General features: G+C 37.2%; 4 protein-coding genes across 7 annotated transcripts in view; 3 read left to right on the plus strand and 1 right to left on the minus strand.

Annotated features, from left to right (window-relative positions):
- Nucleotides 1-830: 830 nt before the first annotated feature.
- On the minus strand, nucleotides 831-1,737 carry timm8b (translocase of inner mitochondrial membrane 8 homolog B (yeast)). Its single transcript, XM_020926882.2, has 2 exons — nucleotides 1,491-1,737; nucleotides 831-1,079 (listed from the first exon to the last, which is right to left on the minus strand). The coding sequence occupies exons 1-2, from the start codon at nucleotides 1,590-1,592 to the stop codon at nucleotides 912-914; spliced, it is 270 nt and encodes an 89-aa protein (XP_020782541.1). The 5' UTR covers nucleotides 1,593-1,737; the 3' UTR covers nucleotides 831-911.
- A 241-nt stretch (nucleotides 1,738-1,978) lies between these two features.
- Nucleotides 1,979-6,265, plus strand: sdhdb (succinate dehydrogenase complex, subunit D, integral membrane protein b). Its single transcript, XM_020926855.2, has 4 exons — nucleotides 1,979-2,132; nucleotides 2,887-2,997; nucleotides 3,688-3,838; nucleotides 4,630-6,265. The coding sequence occupies exons 1-4, from the start codon at nucleotides 2,084-2,086 to the stop codon at nucleotides 4,793-4,795; spliced, it is 477 nt and encodes a 158-aa protein (XP_020782514.1). The 5' UTR covers nucleotides 1,979-2,083; the 3' UTR covers nucleotides 4,796-6,265.
- Nucleotides 6,266-12,508: 6,243 nt separating this feature from the next.
- bco2b (beta-carotene oxygenase 2b) lies at nucleotides 12,509-17,479 on the plus strand. Its single transcript, XM_020926794.2, has 12 exons — nucleotides 12,509-13,738; nucleotides 13,809-14,010; nucleotides 14,082-14,293; nucleotides 14,651-14,766; nucleotides 14,863-14,965; nucleotides 15,072-15,200; nucleotides 15,274-15,434; nucleotides 15,521-15,688; nucleotides 15,759-15,896; nucleotides 16,444-16,626; nucleotides 16,702-16,812; nucleotides 16,933-17,479. The coding sequence occupies exons 1-12, from the start codon at nucleotides 13,705-13,707 to the stop codon at nucleotides 17,047-17,049; spliced, it is 1,674 nt and encodes a 557-aa protein (XP_020782453.1). The 5' UTR covers nucleotides 12,509-13,704; the 3' UTR covers nucleotides 17,050-17,479.
- Nucleotides 17,480-20,029: 2,550 nt separating this feature from the next.
- Nucleotides 20,030-22,322, plus strand: part of sorl1 (sortilin-related receptor, L(DLR class) A repeats containing) — a 78,093-nt gene continuing 75,800 nt past the window's right edge. For all 4 annotated transcript variants that reach the window (XM_020926823.2, XM_020926825.2, XM_020926824.2 and 1 more), the window contains exon 1: nucleotides 20,030-20,384. In XM_020926823.2, the coding sequence (XP_020782482.1) occupies nucleotides 20,070-20,384 (315 nt within the window). In that variant the 5' untranslated portion in view covers nucleotides 20,030-20,069. The remainder of the gene's footprint in view (nucleotides 20,385-22,322) is intronic.

Raw genomic sequence — 22,322 nt, forward strand, 5'->3', positions numbered from 1 at the left:
TGGTACAATGCATCTCTCCTGTTGAGGTTAATGCAAAAATGCGCTGCCCCTGTCTCAAATCTAAATGAATAAATAAAAAATAAATTGTGTTGATTGTATGAAATACATTGTTTTAATACAAGTCGAAATGGAATTTTGTGGTGGTTTTCATTATTTTACATTTGTAAAAGGGATTATGAATTAGAGTGACCACAGCAGTAAGAGTGATTTAGAGTTATTAGTTTTTCAGTATACACAAAAAAAATCAAATCTTAATCAGTGTCAAATTCAACATGAGGAGTGTGGTTACATCACTTTACCAGTGTTGAGCCTTCTACACTTTGGAAAGCGTAGTTTTAACTCATTTTATTATGGACCCCATATGACATGGTAAAAGTATTAAAATTAACAATATATGAGTTGAATTAACACTCGTGAATTTGCTGTGTGGTGTTACTCAGAAAGCCAAATATGAATTTAGGTGGTACTTGGTATGAAACGTTTGAGAATCATTATTAATGTTTTTTTTGCTCTTTGTGAATTTTTTGCACTTTTACGTAATATTGATTATTTATTCTTGGCCCCAAAATAAACAACAAAATGTGTGCTCTATTAAATTAAAAGGCAACAGAACAATCCTGTATTTAACCGCCATTAAGCCACATTTTCTGTAGAGGGAAACAGTTTTAATGATGCATTGTACGGGATGTATACAGTATTTAGCACCACAAATATACTGAATAGGTGAAGATATGCATTCTGATCTATCACTGGGATTTCTTTGACAGGCACAGGCTGGCACAAGGGGTTGTGTACACCAAAATTAAAGCATGTTTCTCACAAACACACAGTATGATCTTCTTCTTTATTTTACATATAGGTTATGAAACAAACTGTCCAATAACTCCTATTAGAGCAGATTTAGTCCATTGTTAATGTGCTCCTTTCTGGACCATTTGTGAGAAGCGGTTGGTGATGGTCAAAGTGGTGTCGATGAATCGCTCCACACAGCTCACTAAGCACGTCTCCGTCCTGTAGTCTAACTTTGAGCCTGGAGTGTCTACACACTTGTCCCAGCAGACGTCTGTCAAGCTGTGCACCTAAAACAGAAGTCAATACAGTTAGTGCCATGTTAATAAGAGTGCTCTATAATATGCAAGTATTTTATTTTAAAGTTTCTAATTTAAGAATTGGCACAAAAGAAATTAAGCAACTATAAAACAATTTTATTGGTCAAAGTCGTATATGTCCTCAAATTTAAGGAGAATTCAAATTATTTAGTTTGTTCCTTTGCAAATCTGACAACTTATCTAAGCAACTATATAGTGATAGGTCTATAATGAAAATATTAAATAGACCGTTTTTGAGGTGCTTATTTTATTGCTATGTGCTAAACGAAACAATAAAAACATTAACCATTATAGTGACATAAGTGCGTGCATGCAGTTAACAGCAGAACTACATCCATAGAGGCATGTGGTGGCTAAGCTATCATTCTTAATCATACAAACCTGTGCCTGAAACTGTGCTTTCTGTTGCTCAATGGCAATCATGCGCTGCAGCTCTGTCGCCTCTGCCTTTTCCGACGGGCTCAGGTTATCAAAATTGTCCATGTTGATGTTACAAAAAGGTTTATAAAACGTTACCGGCTAAAATCTAATGACCTTCGGCTTCAGAGCAGATGAATGCGGCAATATCGAAACACTCCTGATACGTAATCAATTGTAAAGCTCCAAATGCACTGTGCAAGCCGACAGATATTTGCTCCAATTATTTGTAGATCAACGGAAAGGCCACGTACAGGATATGACGTTTACACCAAGCTTTGCCTTTATATCAAGAGAGTTATTTCCCTTTTATTTTTGTTAATCTGATTAGGCATTTAAGAAACTGGAAAAAGACAGGACAAACATTCAATAATATAATATAGAATACTGCGCACTAGGAACAAAATTTTGTAAACATCTCAAAATACAAGGACACATTTTTCTCGTATTATTTGTCTCGGTAATTAGTTATCTTGCGCCAGACTGTTTATCTTTGGCCCGCTTTGGCTCCGAAATTACATCCGGGGAAGACTGGTGACCTTGTTGGGTTGTTCATCATGGCGTCTATCGTCAGGTTGAGTTCTGTATGTCGCAGAGGAGTTAAACGTGAGTTCTATCCCATATTTATCGTGCTTTTTGGTGTTATACCTAGGAGTAGCTGTGTTTATTTGTAATTTAAAATCATCAGTGTTTGCTAGAAGTCCCAATGTCAGCTAAAAAATCACGAGGAGCAGAGTGGGGTGGCATCTGACTGTCTCAAGTTCACCGCCCTTGTATGCGATCCAGTCATAACTAAATATCTGTTTACGACTCGTTTAATAGAAGCTCTACGTACTTTGCCCGTTACTGACAGATTATTATTATACCGTTTCTTTAATGATCGTAAATGACACGATGAGCTACACAATCTTAATCTTTTCACATAACACAGATTTATCCTCATAGATGTTTAAATATGTTGGCAAAGGTAGTCTTTTTTATTCGTGGAGCTCTCAAAGTCAGTGAGCCAAGTGATAATTATGATAAATGTAAAGTTCATTTAAGGTAGTGCTCTATGTCGCCCTCCTCTGTTTAGTGTGAGTTTGACAGCCTTTCAAGGACGACATCACTTACCAAATTGGTTTTTATTATTTTAATTAAATGAATGTGTGCAGGGACTTTTTGACCAACTATTATGCCTGTATAAGTTGCGCCTTGTAATATGTTTAAAATCACACCTTTGAAATTATGTTTTAGTTTAGATTAGTAACTTGGCTCCTACTATAATTTTAGTTGTAAACACTTAATTTTGATTCAGTTCTGCTCAGTGCTGACACTCATTGTTTCTCTAATGGTTGATTTTTGGACTTATTTTATTCAGCTCTGTTCTACCAAACCACATTGCTGGCCAGGCCTTTGGTTGTGCCACATAAATACCAGGAGCAGCCATACCAGCTCACAGCTAAAATCCATGCATCCCAGGCTCTATACGGTGAGTGGCACATGGGCAAAAACCACTGTTCCATGATTTAACTGTGCAAATACTGCAGCTGTGAACCAGAGAATAATCACTTTGCCTGTTAATAATAATAATAATAATAATAGTATAAGCATTACATATTTAAAGGGCTCACATTACACTGCTTTCTATCTATGTTATTGTTATAATGTTCCCTAATCACAAACATACCTGGAGTTGTGTTTTGTTTCATTCACACATGTTTAACACACACATTTAGCATATTTAGGCTGCGTTCTTATCTCAAACAGGAAACACTTCTACTTTCTGATGTCATGCTGTAATACATGAAGTGCTCTGCTATGTTTTTAAACTCCATACACCTTCATTAGAATAATGTGAATCATTTCAGTAAAGAGATTTCCAGTCTCTACTAAACAAAAGGTAAAAGGTAGCGGTTAACTTAAAAACTACCATTTAATGACATCACAAGGTAGAACAGCGCATTCTGAGTTTAGAGGTGTAGACAGATTAGGATTACTTAAGGATTACTCAGGCATGTGTGAATAAAACAAAACCCAACAACAGGTATGTTTTTGAGGAAGTAACAACATTATAACATGTCTTCAAGCTCACAAGAGTAAATTTTACATAATATAGGACAATTTAAACTATCCTCTTTATTGTGAAGCATGAAGTGAAGCCCTTGCTTCTCGTCCACAGCGGGCTCTGGCTCTAAAGCTGCCTCCATGCACTGGACAGCGGAGCGTGTCCTGAGCATTATGCTACTGGCCATGGGCCCTGTGGCTTACTTTCACCCTGGTCCAGTCATGGACTACTCCCTGGCTGCAGCCCTCACTCTGCATGGTCACTGGTAAGATCTCCAACAAACAGTAACTATAGGTCAATGTAATTCCCTTTCCTCCAAGTAGTATCTATATTTATTGCTTGCAAATAGAAGCTTAGTAATGTGTTTGAACTTCTCAGTGCGGCCATGAAACCTGAGACTGGACTCTGACCTCTTCCCAGCCGAAGTGGACAGCAGTAACCTGTATTTAGCTTCTGTTCCCCATTTAGCTTTATCTCTCTTGTGAAACAATTGTGCCTATTGTCTTGTCTACACTGTTTACACCTTTTTGTCAGTGCAGCAGTTATGAAACTCTGAATAAACCCAGAGAAAAGGGAACTTTGTTAGACTTTGCATTTTCTGACTTCAGTCATGTAATAAATCGGCAACTGCTACAGTAAAATACAACAGTAATAGTAGTATAGTTGTATTGTACTTAACACTGATGATACAATTATTCCTGCCCCGTAGCTGAATGTGTACATGTTTATATGAGATTTTGTTTGTATCACACACTACACTCATCTCACTACAGAAATTTGGCCTGTCTGATGACACTTAACATAGGGAAAAGGCCTCTTCCTCTTTCATTTTCATCAGAGGAGATTGTGGTCTTAAGACCACAGAAATCAGTCTGACTGCACTTTGTGTCTCAGGTGTGCTACAAGCGACTTAAGTCATAAGTATAGCGTTTAGAGAATCTCTTAGGTTAGCATGTGGCTATGATTATTTGAATACTGTGTTTAATACTGTATTTGGTACAAAGGAATATAAAGCATCCCCTCGGTGAAAACTGTACATATTGCTTTTCTTTACAGGGGCATTGGACAGGTGTTGACAGACTACGTTCACGGAGAAGCAAAGATCAAGATGGCCAATGCAGGACTCTTCCTTCTCTCCACTGTCACCTTTGCAGGTCTCTGCTACTTCAACTACCATGACGTAGGCATTTGTAAAGCTGTGGCACTGCTATGGAGCAAATAAATAAGACTGTGGACGGGCAGCTGTGGGAGGGCAGCGCTCATCTCCTGGCTCATTGTAAAAATTGAAGGGGTTCTATGTAAATTGTTATAAATATATATTATTTTGAAAACATGACAGTGATTCAGAGGTGTAATAATTGTTATATATCACAGTTATTGCTGTACATTAATGTTGACAGTTTGTCTGCATATAAATGACTTACAGTAATGGCTGGTTGGCAAATTACCTTCATTCCTACATGTGGCAGAGCAGCTATCTAACAGTCCGCTGGCTTCCACTTTGGATTGTGATCATCCATGTGTTTGATTTACATGCTCATTTAATTCAGCAGAAAAGTCCGCTTAATACTGCCGTTGCATTATCAGAAATGTTTTTTTCCCCATAAATCTCATAATTTCCTTCAGGTCTTGCATAGATGATTTATTGACTTTGTCCATGATCACCTTTTTGTGTTGGTAACCGTATTTTAGTACTTGCCATTATACCTTTTAGCTTAGATGCACAATATGCTTCTCTGTTTAAGCATTATGGAAAGTTATTTATAATTGCATTTTTTTTTTCCGAATGTGATGGGGTAGTGTAAACCTACCTTTGGGTTCTCACCATGGCACAAATATACAGTATAATTTGGTTTCAAAAATGAATTGCCTTATTGGGCTTTAAGTGTTTTAGCATTAAGAATATTTGAGAAGAGATTTGACTCTATTTCTCCATTACACTTGACCCTGTACTCTCCATTACACTGAATGAAATGTCCTAAGTTCCTGTAGATAAGTGGAAGATTATACTGTTGTCTGTTTAAGAGTTTTGAACTACTGTCAATGCAAAACATCGAACTGTGGTGGAATACACAATAATACTGAACTACATAAATGTTAAACCCAACCTATCAAAAATTCAGGCTACATGAAATTGAAAGAATTGTGGAATTTCAATACTGCAGTACTTACTAAAAAAAAGTAAAACATTTAATCAGTCAAATTAATCTCTAGCGCTTGTATTGTATTCCACTATATTCAAATATATATAGCCTATAACATAATGTCCTGAACATAAACATTTTTTTACTGGATGCTTTCCTTTGTTTGTCACCTGAAAGGTTGTTAAAAGCTTAATGGTGTTTTGATTGAACCATGAGTTCTTTCTTTATTCTTAATACAGTCAATATTTTTTCACTGTAAAACCACAAAAAGATGTTTGATTGCAAGCTTATAGTTTCAAATTGGTCCACATGGTATAAATTTGCATAAATTAACACAGTTAAGATCATTATATTAAAGATTTGTGCAAAAACATTTACAGAAATTGTTTCTAATGAGTAAAGCACTTCTTTCCACTGCTTAAATATATTGGTGTTTCTTTTCATCCTCTGTGTCCTATTTACCCCACTGTCTGTTAAGTGTCATTTGTTCAAACTAGATGCCATCCACAACATCCATGCTTATAGGAATAAAAACACTTTTGACCGTAGTTTTTGTCTATATATTGTAAAAATTACGACCGTAACAAGTGCAGGATTACAGAATACAAATCTTATGCGTCCATTCATAAAATGTTAATTTCTTTTAAAAAAACAAGCATTTAGTCGACACATTATGTATTCAGAGATAAGTTAAAGGTGAAATATGAATTATGATTTATGATGAAAACAATGATACTGAATAAGGTTCTAAAAGTCTGTAAGAACTATAGGCAGGTTATAATGTCCTCAAGCTCAAATGCTCTATTAGTCTAAGTGCCTGTGACAAGTTAGACTACTAATTTTACTAAAACACAGTTAAGATCATTATATTAAAGATTTGTGCAAAAACATTTACAAAAATTGTTTGTAATGAGTAAAATGTGTAAAAAGTAAATATGTTTGAAAACTTTACTCCCTGTATTTTTAAAAATTTTTAACTTTTCTTCACAACGTGCTTCTTGATTTGTGTAAAGCTATATATTTACACTAGTTATAATCCCACCAAATTAAGTCAAAATCATAATCAAATGAAATCAGACAAATATGACATACACTCTTTATGGTATTTTAGATTTGATGCTTTAATGTTATTTCATGATAGTGACTATATTAGATTGGTCGTCATCGTCAGGGTCATTATAGGGGCGTAAAATCAGCTTATTTGAATCAGTGTCGTCGAACCCCAGGGCCATGTCTGGGTACAAGGAGGACCTGAATTTGTACTTGTTTGGTTGCTGATCGAGAACCAGGTAGAACAGCGCTTTATGTTGGCTGTCCTCAATACGCCTCTGAAGCTCCTGCATAAAGAAACAGAGTAAGGTTTCAGCATTACATATTTAGCCGTAGAGTGGTGGTTTAAATGAGACCCACCATTACTTCCTCCGCAGTGACTTCATCTTCATTTTTGCACACTGCCACATACTTTCTGTCATCTTTGAGGGCATACAGCATCACAGCCCGACCACTCCTTGACTGCTGGTTTAAGTCTCTATAAATGCTGATATACAATCTGTAATCTAAAAAGAAAAGAAAACATATATAGTGAATTATGTTATCTATTTAAAAAAGATTTCAAATGATCTCTGCTTACCAGAGCAACTTTGCTGTTGAATATTGAGGTCTTTCAGATCAAACTGATTTTCCTCATTTAAAATTAAGAATTTGCTGTCAAGGCATCGAATCAGATTTTGTGATGTCTTTGAGTATTCAAACATGTCAGTATCTTTAAAAACAAAGGCGACAAGAAGACATAGATGGATCACTGTTTGAATCAGGTCTTGAACTCATGCAAACTAATACAGTATTGGCAGACTTACCCACTTCATCTTCAGCTTTATCTTTGTTAAAATATGAAAAAGAACAAATGTCAAATTAACATGGTAATCTGTAATAAATACAATTATTTATCATAGTAAAAATATTGCCTACCACAAAAAAAGAAATGATTCTTATGTATTCCGGCAAAAGCCAAAGGGATGCAGTGTCCAGTCATTACAAGCTGCGCAGAAACAAATAAACACTAATTGAATACAGTGTAGAAATTAAGATAAAGCTACAGTTTACATGTGGGAAGAGTGTGCACTTGATGCAGAAAATGCTGAGGCATTTTTTTAGCCCACGCAAAATTCCAGAGTGCCACTGCCTGTCTGATAGCAGTTTACACTTTATTTATCCATTCCCACTAGATTTGTATCCTACCGATAACCTTACCTTACCAAGCCTTACCTTTTTGTGATAAAGAAAGGATTAAGAAGTTATGGGATTTGGCCACACATTCAAAGAAAATTTATATTTCACTATTACTATATTAATATTACTACCGACTATTCGCCGCGCCGTGCTGGGAACAGTAATGTTATGGATGAACTGGTAGCGATAAGCGATAAGGCGCCTATGTTTTCAATAACTCAGTGGTCTAGCCACGGGTGTGCCAGGGTGTGTTGGTGCCGATCAAATATTAACTGGCACAATTAAAAATGAAAGCCGCTCGAGGCGATGGTGGCCCTCGCCCCGGCGCGCACGCCCTCCTACGCGACCGCCGGGGACTCGCGACCACCACGGCACATCACTCTCTTCCACACAGCTGCCCAGGCCGACAGCTCGTCCACCAGAAAAATTACACAGTGTACCTTTAAATGTTTTTGAGGAGTCAATGCGCCCCTGCTGGCCAACCGTAAAAAATGCCCAATATCCGTAATATACTTTTTTGGCCACAATCATGCATAGAATTGAATCCCTGAAATTGGTACAAATCCGATAATATTGATGTTTCATGTCTATGGTAGGGGGCGCTATAGTGTTCACTTTTCATATGTTTTATAGTGTATTATATTCAGGCTGAGATCACGCATTAGTGATTGAAATTTCAGCACGATCGGACTAAGTGTAATATTTTTTTTTATATTTTTTTGGGGAGTCTTTGCGCCCCTGCGGGCCAACAGTGAAAAATGCCCAATATCCGTAATATACTTTTTTGCTCACTGTCATACCTATAATTTAATCCCTGAATTTGGTACAAGTTTCATGTCTAGGATAGGGGGGGCTATAGAGTTCACTTTTATTAGATTTCATATTTCATTACATTCAGTCCCGGATCACACAATTGTGATTTGAATTTGAGTTCTCTAGGACAATGCCTGTGGCCGTGACAGGTCACCGAAGAAACAGGAAATGAAAGTGTTTTTCGCCGGCGTGCTACGGGCGAACCGTAAGAAATATTCCAAACACGTGGATGATTTGTGTGAAGCAATGTCTGTAGATGTCACATGTCAAATCTGAGCTCGTTTGGACCAAACAGCAGGGACTAGAGGCATTGTGCACACACGCATGTCAAAACGGCGGCGAATGTTTAATCCAATATGCCCGACTTCATGTTCGTCATACAGACATGCTCCAATTCATTTTTTGTCTTGTCTCATTGTTCTCTATCCCTATCCCGAATTTCGTTTCCCTGCGACAAACTTTGCCTGTCCCCACTCCCATAGGGGTCCAATTCTAGGGTCACTTCGGTCAATGTCACGGTGCCCATTTTATCACATTTTTTGCTGGGCCGATCGATCTGATACTCGGTTCGGGAATTTACGTCGATGTTCAGGGGGTCAAAAATGCGATCATTTGGTCGGAATAATAATAATAACAATAACAAATAATAATAACAACAACAACAACAATATAGCCGAGCACGATGTCAAGTGCGCCCTAAGTTTTGGGTGAACAATAACAATAGGCCCTACACCACCCATGGCGCTCGGGCCTAATTATAACAAAGAAACCGACGAAGAACAACTGGCTCGGGCCAAAAATGTGAATAATATATATAATATATCTAATATGGATGAGCTACAAAATGCTGTTTATTTGACGAAAATCGGCATTCACGGAGAAAGATGCTTAACAGTTAATGAATCAACCCTTCGCTCCTTCAGCCCATCACGAGTGTCGCTCAGATAATAAAAAACAGTCCTGTGTCTGCCCCTCCAATCCCAGCTCCGTGTCGCTGCACGCCTTTTCCCTGCCATCCCGTGACCCACAGCATTAAGAAAAGCGAACACGGACCAAAAGATTTTTGATCTAAACTAACTCTGATGTTTCCTGTGCTGTTACGTTCGTCAAAACAAGCAGCTCGATGCTGCAACTACTATCCCCAGTTTTATGAATGTAACGTATGAGTGATGAGTAATGTATGAATGTAACGTATTTGTGAATCAAAACGTTCTGTGTGTAGAGAGCATGTGATAGTCGCACTAGAGCAGTGGCTCTCAAACTGTGGTGAGGTTCCACTGGGATCCATTATAGCCTAGTTATGTCAGGTCTCACTGTAATTAAGCAACATGAGCAGTGATATATCCAAACAAATGACTGAATAGCAACAGGTCTGTGGAGTTAACATTTTATCAGAAAAGGCTAAACTGTATATATTCATGTTGCTGCATCATAGAGAAAAAGTGTCTTTCAATATTGTCTTTAATGTTCTGCTTCAAACTTTGGCAACACAATGCTTACAAATAATCTTCGTATATGAAATTACTAAGTAAATTAGTTTGACACCCCTGCCTGCTTAAATTTTTGGGCGCACCCAATTTTTCAGAGGCACAAGGCTACGCCATTGCAATAACTGCGTCATATTCTGAGACTTTGGTTGTTTAGCTACTTAAGCCTATACGCCAATTAAACGCCAAACAGCCTACCTTTTCTTCTGGAGTGTGCGATCAAAGCGACACTTGGTGCGTCTGTGAACACGCGGGAGACAACAGCGCGCGATGACGTTTGAACACAGACACTCCCGGATTTCCGCACCATAGACCGTCCAGGAAATTACAGAAGAAAAAAAAAAAAACAAGACCGCAGGAAATGCAAACTGAGAAGTATCCGAATGAAACTTTTAGAAAGAAAATAAGACCGTAGCACTTTAGGTCACTATTTTGTAGCCTACAGATCTTGATAAATTAAACTTAACCCTTAACGTCGTTTTAAACCATAATCGGTTTATTCTGAGTTCTGGAAAATCAAAGCAGGCAATAAAGTGATGTTTGTGGGTGTAGAGAAGCAAGTATCTGAGTCAGCAATTGTTATGACATGGCTGGAAATATATTCAATTACAAGTGCACCTTGAAAATGTACTCTAAAATGTATAACCCAAAACTTTACTCTATTACACTAACATGAGCATGTAATTAGTTACTTCACACCATAAAACCCAGTGTCAGGGGTCCCAAACCACTAGTCCAGGGCCCAGAACTGGGCTGTGGGCCTCACTCAGAAGAATGCATTATATTATATATCTTTAAAATACTTCTTAATAGTCTACCATCATGTTTATGTGTTTTATTCTGAAACTATAGTGCAAATTAACCTGGTAAATAGCAATGATTGTTTTCCAAAGATTTCACTTGAGTCAAACAAAACATGATTGAAAAACACAAATCTTTACACAATTCACCTTGGCTTGTCAAAGACAAATCAACAAACCAGGATGCTGCAGGTGGGAACCAACCAACCAAGTTTCTTGCAAAACTAGTTTGTAATGTCGCATGGCTCTGACTCATGCCAAGATATTTAGATTTAGCATTCTTCTTCTTATTATTTAAAAAAAAAAACATACATCCGAAATAAAGACTTCAATTGTGGCAACATTTGATAGATGTGATAGGTGTTATGGTTTCATCTAAACCACTAAAATGATGAACAATGAGGATCGATCTTCAGGGCCAAGATATCCTGAAAAAGAGATTCTTATTCTCAATAGAACAAATCACAGCATAAAGTAAAATAAAAAAATAAATGTATAACAAAATAAATAAAAAGCATTATTGCACCCACCCACAACAGTACAGTCATGTGAAATAGAATTGGCCTTTACCGTATAACTGAAGAGTTTACACATCAGCATAGTCATTTGCATGTGCTGAGTTCACATAAAAATCTGTCTATTGTGTAACATATAATCTCTATCTAACAATGGTAATTGCTATTTAGATAGGAGCATCCATAAAGCAAGTCACAGAGATGTCAAGCAGTCTTATATACTACCTATATACTGTGGTTGAACTTGCGGTGCACTCAGACCTATCGTTTACAAAAGCCATATAACCATAACAGCATCTGCAACAAATGTGGGTTAAAGCCGGTGAGCTGCAGAGATGTGCGAATGAGGTGTGACGGGACAGATGCATACATACATTTTTATCACTTAATAAACAGTGATTGCTTATCTTATAATTGTCTGAATGTACCGATTCAATTTGTCCTGTACACTGTATTGTCCCATAGAGAAATTTGAGGGGCAGCTCAGTGTTTTTACATATTGTGTTGACAGGGAAAATCAGAGTGGCTACAAGAAAACCCAGACACGAGGAGAAACATGCATACCGGGACTACCCTGAAAAAGTGATTCATAATCTCATAAACTCCCACACCAACCAGGTGTCAAATAATTCTACAAATATGGAACAAGATAATGGTTTCTTTAAATCAAAACATGATCATAAGTTGAATACATACAGTCCTACTTATTCCTTCTAACTTATTCTGTCATATATCCAGTATTTTTAATAATCAACATACGCAGTCAAGAGAGTTTACTTCTAACTCCTCATGGTCTCTGCAGAAATCTTTCATTAGAAATGACAGTTCAGTATTGTAATTGGTAATATTTGTTGTGGATGTTCCACTGTATTTTTGGGTGCTAAAATCATTGTGGAATAAAAGTGACGTAAGTTACACAACGTCACCTGTGTTTTAGTTATTATGATGACCTAGATTGTCTCGTGGTATGCTCAGGTGTGCTGTCAGGAGTTGACATTTTAATAGTGATTTGAAAAGTCCCAAAGTCTATGCTCTCTATTTTCACTGGAGATGGCAGAGCATCAGTTATTTATTTTTGTGTGAACTTCCCACCAGCCAACTGAAGTAATACAGCTGCTGACCACTTTTTTTTAATTATTTTATTTTATTTTATTTATTACAATGATTGTTACTAGCTGTCTGTCTCTTACTTTCAATTAAATTTCATATACAGTATTATACAGTGTACATTATGTCATTCAGTGAGTTCATCTGAAGGTGAGAATGACAGCCTCTGCCTCAACTGTTTAGCCTACAAATCTATGCGTATCTGCCACACTCAGAGGCTTTTGATAAGAGCTCTTGAGACTTCTGGGCAATAATGCAAACTGTAACTGTGTACTTCCCATACATTGCACATTTCAGCAGTGTCAACAGTGTTGTCTCAAGGTAAAAACAAGGTTTTGTCTGGCTATTTGTGCATACTCAGGGATATAAGACATAGTTCTTGTCTTTCATGAACAAGTCACTCATTAGTAACCATCAGAAATACATGTAAAAGCAGATCTCAGTATTTAAGACAGTCCTGAGACCAGTTTTTTTTACTTTTCCCTATGTTGAACTTAACTTTTTACAAACAATCCAACCTCTAAGTGTTTGCCATATGCTAAATTAGCCTACTTCAACTGATTAAAGCTTTATCTATCAACGTTTAGTATGTCAATATACATTCTACCTCTGCAGTCCAGTATGGTAACTCAAATATTCTGAAGATTTTGGGACTAAATCAATAACTAAATAATTTGCATCGCCAGTAATAATAATGTAATTGTTATAATTATCATAATTGTCTTTAAATTGGTAAACTGATAAACCAAACACACTTTATCAATTAAACACATTGCTATATTTTAAATGTTTCTGTGAGCGTACTGATGTACTTGTCTTCATTTGAGTGATTATCTCTGTGAATAAGTTACCGCTTGGTTTATCTTCTGTTCACAAAGTACTGTTTTTTGAGTAGTTACACAAGCATAAAATTCACTTATCACACTGTGTTGGGGCGGAGGAGTATAAAACCAGAGAGTTAGCCCGACAGAAGGTAAGAGGCCAAGGAAAGGCAGCATCTGCTAACTCTACAGAAAGACATTGACGCTACGCTGCCATGGAGACAACAGCACAGGACAAAAAGCATGCAGGTATACTAACTCTACTTGCACATGATTTGAAGTATATTTGGAGTACTAATTACAAAATACTTTCCTGTAGAGCATAAGAAGTCAAAGCACACAAAGGAGGTGGACCAGCACTTTACTGATGTGCACGGCCTGCCTTGTATTGAGAAGATTGTGCGTTCAGTCGAGGAGACCCCTGAGCCAATTGCAACCAATATAATCGGCACAATTCCAGAGTGGATCAATGGAAACTTCCTCAGAAATGGACCTGGAAAATTTGAGATTGGGAACCAAAAGTAAGTGTTTTAATGCAAGCAATCTCAACACAGCAGGTGAAGAAAATGTGTTTGTTACTTTTTTGTACCAGGTTTAATCATTGGTTTGATGGCATGGCTCTACTGCATCAGTTCAAAATTGCAAATGGTGAAGTTACATACAAAAGCAGATTCCTGTCAAGCAGCAGCTACCAGGCCAACAGTGAAACCAACCGCATTGCTGTGTCAGAGTTTGGCACTCTGACAATGCCAGACCCCTGCAAAAACTTCTTCCAACGCTTCTTGTCTCGATTTGAGCTTCCAAGTAAGTGTTACATTGAATTGCATTAATTGTAATTCAGTATTTCCCATTAATACAAGAGACTATGGTGACCCCATAGTCTAAAGTAGGCCACCATAGTGTAAAATAATCTGGACTACATATCGGCATAACAAAATTACTTTGTTGTTCATTGTTTTATCACAAACTTAAACACAAAATAGATGGCACTGCTCAAAATGCTTAAAAATTAAATATAGACAGTAAGTAACATTTATACCCTACAAATTGAATGAGAAATGAATCTATTCAAAAATAATAATTTGTGCCACCACAGGATTAACAAAATCTATGGGAAACACTGTGTTAATCTTAATACTTATCTATATTTTATGTTTGCAGAACCAACAGACAATGGTAATGTGAGCTTCGTGACATATAAAGGGGATTATTATGTAAGCACTGAAACTAACTACATGCACAAGGTCAACCCAGAGACATTAGAGACCATTCAAAAGGTAAAGCTGACTGTGCCTGACTGAAGTTAGGCCAATTCATACAGACATAAACTCATAAACATGAAAACAAATGCTACTGCTACTTTTTCCTTATAGGTGGACTGGAGTAAATTCATAGCTGTAAATGGAGCCACTGCACACCCTCACACAGAACCTGATGGCACCACTTACAACATGGGGAATTCCTACTCCCCCAAAGGTAGTCAAAAAGTTTCCAGGCTTATATTGTGTCATGTCTATTCTTCTGACTCATAAACCTGTTACATGATTGTACAGCTGTATATGTTGTGTCACTACTCTTACAGGATCACATTACAACATCATCCGCGTCCCTCCAACCAAGACAAGTGACGAGGAAACACTAGAGGGTGCCACAATCCTCTGCTCTATCCCTTCAAAGGACAAAACCAAACCCTCCTACTACCACAGCTTTGGTAAGTCAGCTACACAGTAAACAATCAAGAAAAATAATTAAGTCCTAACTCAATTCCCGTATTTTTAAAACAGCAATGTCTGAGAACTATGTGGTGTTCATTGAGCAGCCCATTAAGATGGACCTGATGAAGATTGTCACAGGAAAGCTGACAGGAAGCAGCATCAGTGACAGCATTTATTGGGACCCAAATCTCAAAACAATCTTCCACCTCATCAACAAACAGACAGGAAAAGTAATATTTTATTGTTTCATTTTAATACAGTGTCTCCTTTAATTTCAAGTAAAACAACAAACTAACACATGTGTTTTGACTTCCAGGTGAGCTCTGTCAAATACCTGACAAAGCCATTATCTACATTTCATCAAATCAACGCTTATGAAGAAAATGGCTTTTTAATCCTTGACATGTGTGTGTCTGACGATGGCAAAGCTATCAATAACTACAATGTGCAAAACCTTCGCAAAAGTGGAGAGGCTTTAGATGAGGTTTGGCAAATTCCAGAATGTTTATTTGATCATTTTTGGACGTTGTTGATTACATTTTTTCTTTCTTTAGGTATACAATACACTTTGCAGAGTCTTCCCGAGGCGATTTGTATTACCTCTCAATATAGACCATGACACTCCATATGACCAGAATTTGAACAACCTTCACAGCAGCACTGCAACTTGCATTAGGACTTCTAAACACAAGGTAGTTTCCTCTATATACTGTGTTGTATTAGCTCAGAGATGTTGGTGACACTGGTGATTCTTAGTAGGACAATTTCATAAGTAACATTTCTTAATCTACTAGTGGCTTTAAGGTTCTAAAATGGGATGACATTGTACTCCCAGCATTCTTAACATTGTATTTTGCCTGTTTGTTGACCTGATCACTAAACCTCAAAGCTCACTGTATTGCAACAAAAATCTGCATTTATACAATATTAATTTAGCTCCCCCCTCTCCATTACTGGCCTATAGCATGTTATGATGTCATGTGAATCGTGAATTGAGACATTAAAGAATATTATCACAATGATATATTATTTACTATTTTTGCCTTACAACAAGTAGGTCCCGATGTTGCACAGCAGAAATACCTTAATCACTAATACCAATTAATTCATGACCAATATCAATTTATTATCCAGCTTGTGTTAAGACTATGGGAAATAACTCTTTTTGACTATTTTCTGTACTTAGTGCAAGTGTTTCCTATTTTTTAATGTCTAAATGATCAGACATGTGTTTTGCAGGTGTTTTGTACTCATGAGGACTTGCACGGGGAGGATCTGCATCAGTACGGTGGCCTGGAGTTCCCTCAGATCAACTATGGCCAATATAACACCCATCCTTACCGCTACTTCTATGGCTGTGGCTTCAGGCACCTAGTGGGCGACACCCTGATTAAGATGGATCTGCAGGGGAAGCACATGAAGGTATAGGCTTAATTAACTTTGAAAGACCCAAAGAATGTCAGGTTTAAGGTGGTAGTGACTTACATTCTCTTGTAGGTGTGGGAGAAGCCTGGTCTCTACCCATCTGAACCCATCTTTGTTCCTTCTCCCAGTCCCACAGCAGAGGATGATGGGGTTGTTCTGTCTGTAGTGATCACTCCAAATGAGGTCAGTTGAAAAATTTGGAAGTTTGTTGGATTTAAAAGATTCATTCATTGCCCATGGATATTTTCAGAATTTAATATTTTGTAGTGTAAAAACTGACATATTTTGTTTGTTTTCTGTTAGGACAAGAGCACATTTCTTCTGGTCTTAGATGCTCAGACATTTAAAGAACTGGGTAGAGCTGAGGTGCCAGTCAACATTCCCTATGGTTTTCATGGGGCGTTTAACAACAAAGCATAAAGGTTTCATAAATTTAAAGATTTTCAGATCTATTAATTGATGTGCTGTTTTATGCATTGTATATTTCTTCTTCTTATTATTATTATTATTGTAATGTATTGCTGTAAATATGGTCTATATGTTGGCATTTCTTTCTTTTATTTTTTCTTTTATTGAAGACAGCACCAACCTTACAGACAGTGACTAAACTCTGAGGTAAATATCCGGTTCATTTGAAGTTCATCTGATATAGCAGTTAATAATTAATAGTTTGAACCAATTAGGCTAACAGGCTGACAAGAACGTAGATTGTACATAATAAAAGCATGTTTATGGATATATGAGTTTACTACTGAATCTGTGTTATCTATAAAATTATTGTTACTGTAAATTCATTACTTACCATATTTTATTAGATTAAATAATCTACTTTTAAATAACACATGCTTAACATGACAAACAAATATATATGTAGATGTTTACAACACACACAAAGAGAACTGACAACAGTGAAATTTAACCCAATAAAAGAAAATGAGAATTTGCTGCAGACTAATACTATCATCCCATGTCAACCCTTAATTACAAATGAGTTTATCAGAAATCAACGCCAGTGTCTGTCTCAAAAGCCTTTTCTTCTCCATAAGTTGAGCCTCCAGGTTTCTGGCTTCTGTCACAATGTCCTCCAGCTCCTGCATCATGGAAATGTCTGCAGCTGCCTTCTCACTATCACAAACAAAACACAGGAGTATTCTAATAGTAATCTACAATCTATCAGACACTGACAGCATGTTCACTTTTAGTAGAGAAATCAGTAGTGAATGCACATGTCCAGGAGGCGACGCTGCTGCAAATGAATTAAAAGAAACGTGGGCTATGTTTGCATGAACATCAAAATATCTGATTTCTGGGCGATTATTTCAATTACACGAAAACCATAAAATATGATGTGAGTTTTCAGAGGCACTATTTATGAGACTGCATGTAACAGCAGCCAATATCATGTCAGATAAGTATGGTGTTTGCTGGATTAAGGTCCAGTGGAGGCTTTAGGATGTGAAAAGTACTGGAGGATAAATATCTGTATATATTTAAAATGGATATTAAATGTACACAAAAACTATACATTTTGGATGGCTTAAAATTTTGACCTACCATAAAACCACAGCAAATTTAGTGAATAGATCACTGATCTCACAGCTTGCATCTAGAAAAAAGAGACTGTCTTATTTTAAACCAAACATTTGTGTGAAATAAACAACAAGAACAAACAAAAGAGCTGACTTCCATTGTAATGTAGAAAAGCTAAATAACACATGCACACAAGAACTTTAACTGATGCAAGTAGAATCTAAAAGTCATACCTTAATAGAAAAATATAGTTAGGGAATGTCTTGAGATGTTGAGTGAGGTGGTGCATAAATTGCTTCATACCATGTATAAATCTGTACTGACCTGCAGTTGCAGCTTCAAATAAATGTGTTGGTTCTGCTATTGATTTCTTGCAGAGTTTTTTTTTTAGTGGTGATTTTGCCCCTGCAGAAGGTGGAGGCTCCATCTAAAGCAATCAAAACAAAATACAATAGAAAACAAAAATACAAGTTACTTTCCTATTTTTTATTTTTTAACGTTAACTCTACATAAAACGCAAGAGGTGAAATGTGATTAGGTTGAGAATAAATGTAACGTTATTTGTGAAAAAGTAATTGGACTCAGCTGAGGTTAATATTAATGTAAGGCCAAGTTTGACTGCGCATGCTCCGCACCCCTGAACGCGGTGCCTATATAGTTTCCGCCCTGATTCGGACTGTTCGCTGCACAATAAACGAGTCACAGTGTCTGCTTTGTCTCCAAAAGAACACCTGTCTGTCTCATTCCTCCTACATACAGACACCGACATCAGTCACTCAAGTCTAGTTGTAGAACTAGCATTAACGTTATCAGTAGTTAACTAACACTGTATGGTGGGTCTTTACAACTAGCCAAGCTAGATATTTATCTAATTTAATGGAAATTATGTGTTGAACATGACATTGAATAAGACAGTGTAATGTGTTTTAAGTGGTCTATTAAAAAACAAAAACAAAACAAAAAAAGGTTTACTTGCATTTGTAGGCGTCGTTTCATCGGGCCCCTTACTGTTGAGTGCTTGTTGATTACTGGTTCCTGGTTTCTTGTTACCAGGTGCTGTAGTCGGTTTATCTGACATCTGGGCAACTCTTTTCTTGGCTCAAAATAACTGCAAAAACTATATAATAATTAACAATAAAGCATGACTATTTATTCTACAGGCCAAACAAATGGTTAGTTAGCTATGCTAAGATAACAGTTAACTAACTTAATTTGTTATGGACAACTTCATTTTGCTGTGAAAATAGCATTTAAATGGCAAAACATACGATTAACTTACAAATTACTTATGGCAAATTACTTACAATGTATTGCCCGTTTAAGTCTTAAATAACAAATGATAACATCACGCAAACATGATGATTTTTCATCAGCAGTTAATTTAGCAACCTCAAAACGCCACTAACAAGTAGTTAGCTTGTGGTGCCTTCAGATGCCCACGGGGGGGTGGTGGAAAACGCAGTGTGAGTATCTGATATCATTGATATCATCATAACAGCTGTGACATTGTATATATATATATATATATATATATATATATATATATATATATATATATATATATATATATATATATATATATATATATATATATATATATATATATGCACAACACAAATACCGTTGTACACCCTACATTTTTGTTTTAGTTTAAAATCTTGCACTTAAGCAGTTTTTCATTATATTTAAAAAGTCACATACAAATACAGAATAATAACCACTAAAATGTTTGTTATCCGTATTATTCCATACATTTTATTGCCAAAGAAAAAAACTGCGTCCGCCACTCCCATGACCAATGAACGGCAGTGAGGGCAGCCCTGCCATCGCGCCTGCCGCCTGTAGAAGGAGCTCTTCAGTGTTACCTCATCCTCACAGACCCACACAGCCAGAGCCAAACATACACAAACATGGCGATATCACAGGCGGAGAAGATGCAGTCCTGTCTTCGCATATGTTTATTAGTCCTGCCGGTTATTGGCTTAAATGCATCGACGCTTCATCTTCACTCTGAGCAGCGCTACATGCTACCACAGAACAGAGGAATTCACACCATAAACGCAGATGTGGATTTAGCGGACGGTGATGGAGGAGGCGCCGCGGCTCCAGCGCTGCGCCTGGCCGCTCGAGGTGTCACCAAAGGCGGCTCAGATTCGGGTGATTTACCGCAGCATCGAACTCGCAGGAGTATCGGAGACTCGGCCATGCCCAAGGTGTACGGCCAGGTATGCACTGCATCTCCGCAGGCTTTTCCCGCTTATTCGTAATACCTCAAGCTGACCTGCTCTTCTGATGGTGGGCTCTGGCAGAGGGAGGTAGTAGATGCCGTAATTACACAAGTCACTTTGTTGTTATCCAAGAGGCATGGTTTCATTACCCTTGCCACCCGGTGTAGACATGTATAAACTGCGCTGCAACAAAACTTCAAAGAAATTACATTACATACACACGGAATTACCTTTTTTTCCCCCCTGAAGGGCATCTGATAGGTAGCCAGGTGACAGCCAAATGGCCCTGTTTGTTGATGAACAGTCTAAAAGCCTACTGTAGTAGTACTACATTGTTAGTTTTGGATCTTTAATAAAGACCAGACCTCTATCAACAATATTTGGCTTATACAGAGAGGGGCAAAGAATGGGTCATTGGTGGCTGTGAATGAATAAAGCTAAGAAGTGTCAGCTTGACACTTAATGGAAATGAGCTTGACACCAGTGCTATGGGCGCCAGATAACATGCCTTTGTAATTATTAACCATGTTACGAAAATTCTAATTACTTTTACAGCATCCAACAGACAATACACACATTCCTAAAACATACAATGTTGCCCAGGTCTTGATAACTGGTTCTATATCCAGCAACCTTTCGATTTTTATGACTTAAAACCAGTATTTATCCCAACTAAAGCACTAGTGCATGGGCTAAATCAGGGAATTGTGACTCTCAGTAAGTAAAATTGAATAATGTTATGAACTGCTAAATTGCTCTAATAACACTTCTAAATCAAGGAAAAGAAATCTACCTTGAGGACTGTACATTGCTGAAGAGCATGTCATTATCACATTAGGACCATAACCTGAATGGCAGTCTGGGGATTCTTGTAGCCACATGCCACTGTCACCCCATTGGTCTATTAAAATTCCTGCAACTGCTGCAGATTGTAAATAAATGCCGATGGACATTTACCCTTAAGACAAAGGAGATGGGGGAAGTGTTCCAACTCCCCTTTCTCCTCACTTGGTGACACCACTGTCTAAACAAACGACACAAATGGTCTCTTGGGAGTCTAGACCCATGGGTCAGGTTTCGTAGACCCAAACTGTTATGCAGTGTTTAACTTGTCCAATGTTTGTTTGTTGTACATTTTACTTGTGTCATTTGAGGGTATCATGGTCTGAATAGAGTTATTAAAAAGCCCAAGCTCCTGCTGTAATTATAGATAACAAACATGTCTAAGAGGAGCACTGTTTGCATAGTTAATCAGGTGCATGTTTGAGGACTAACAGACCTTAGCTGCGATACTAGCTGTAAGCAAAGAAGTGAAGGTAAGAAGAGAGGTAAATACAAAATCGAGATATTTGCTTTCTGCTGTGTCATTGTGGTCCTGGAGATTCAAAACTGTGATCCAATGTAACTACCGGTAGGCCTGTCAATATAAATACTATATCAACTTATATATGAAACTTGGAACAATTTTTTGGGGTCAGTATTTATGGTGGCTACTTTTTTCTTTGCACTACCGGGATATTTGTGGTTTTTTTTTAACAATATGATAAAATTTGTTCAACCTTTTGGTTGAACAAATCTTAATATCTTAATCTTAATAATAATCTTAATCTTAATAATTACTTCTAGGATTACATTCAGATGATACTTGATCATGCAGATTGAGTGTTTCATTCTGCTATATATTTATTGTAGGTCATGATTTTTTTAACAGTATAAAATATGTTTGTTATAATTGTTTGTCTATATTTACTTCAGCAATGTAGTGCATTTCAAACTTTGTGTTAGGCCTAGTATTACACTTGCTTTTATATTCAGTAGTTTTCAATAGCTTGGGGTACATATTATTTACATTAGCATGCATATCCAGACCACACACTAGCTTGCAAGACTCACCTAGGTAGTATTCGGCCAAGGAGCAGACAGGAGAGTCAAAAT

This window comes from Boleophthalmus pectinirostris, unplaced genomic scaffold (genome assembly GCF_026225935.1).
Source record: "Boleophthalmus pectinirostris isolate CB_2022bp ecotype Guang Dong unplaced genomic scaffold, ASM2622593v1 HiC_scaffold_9, whole genome shotgun sequence".
In the NCBI taxonomy this organism is placed as follows: domain Eukaryota; kingdom Metazoa; phylum Chordata; class Actinopteri; order Gobiiformes; family Gobiidae; genus Boleophthalmus; species Boleophthalmus pectinirostris.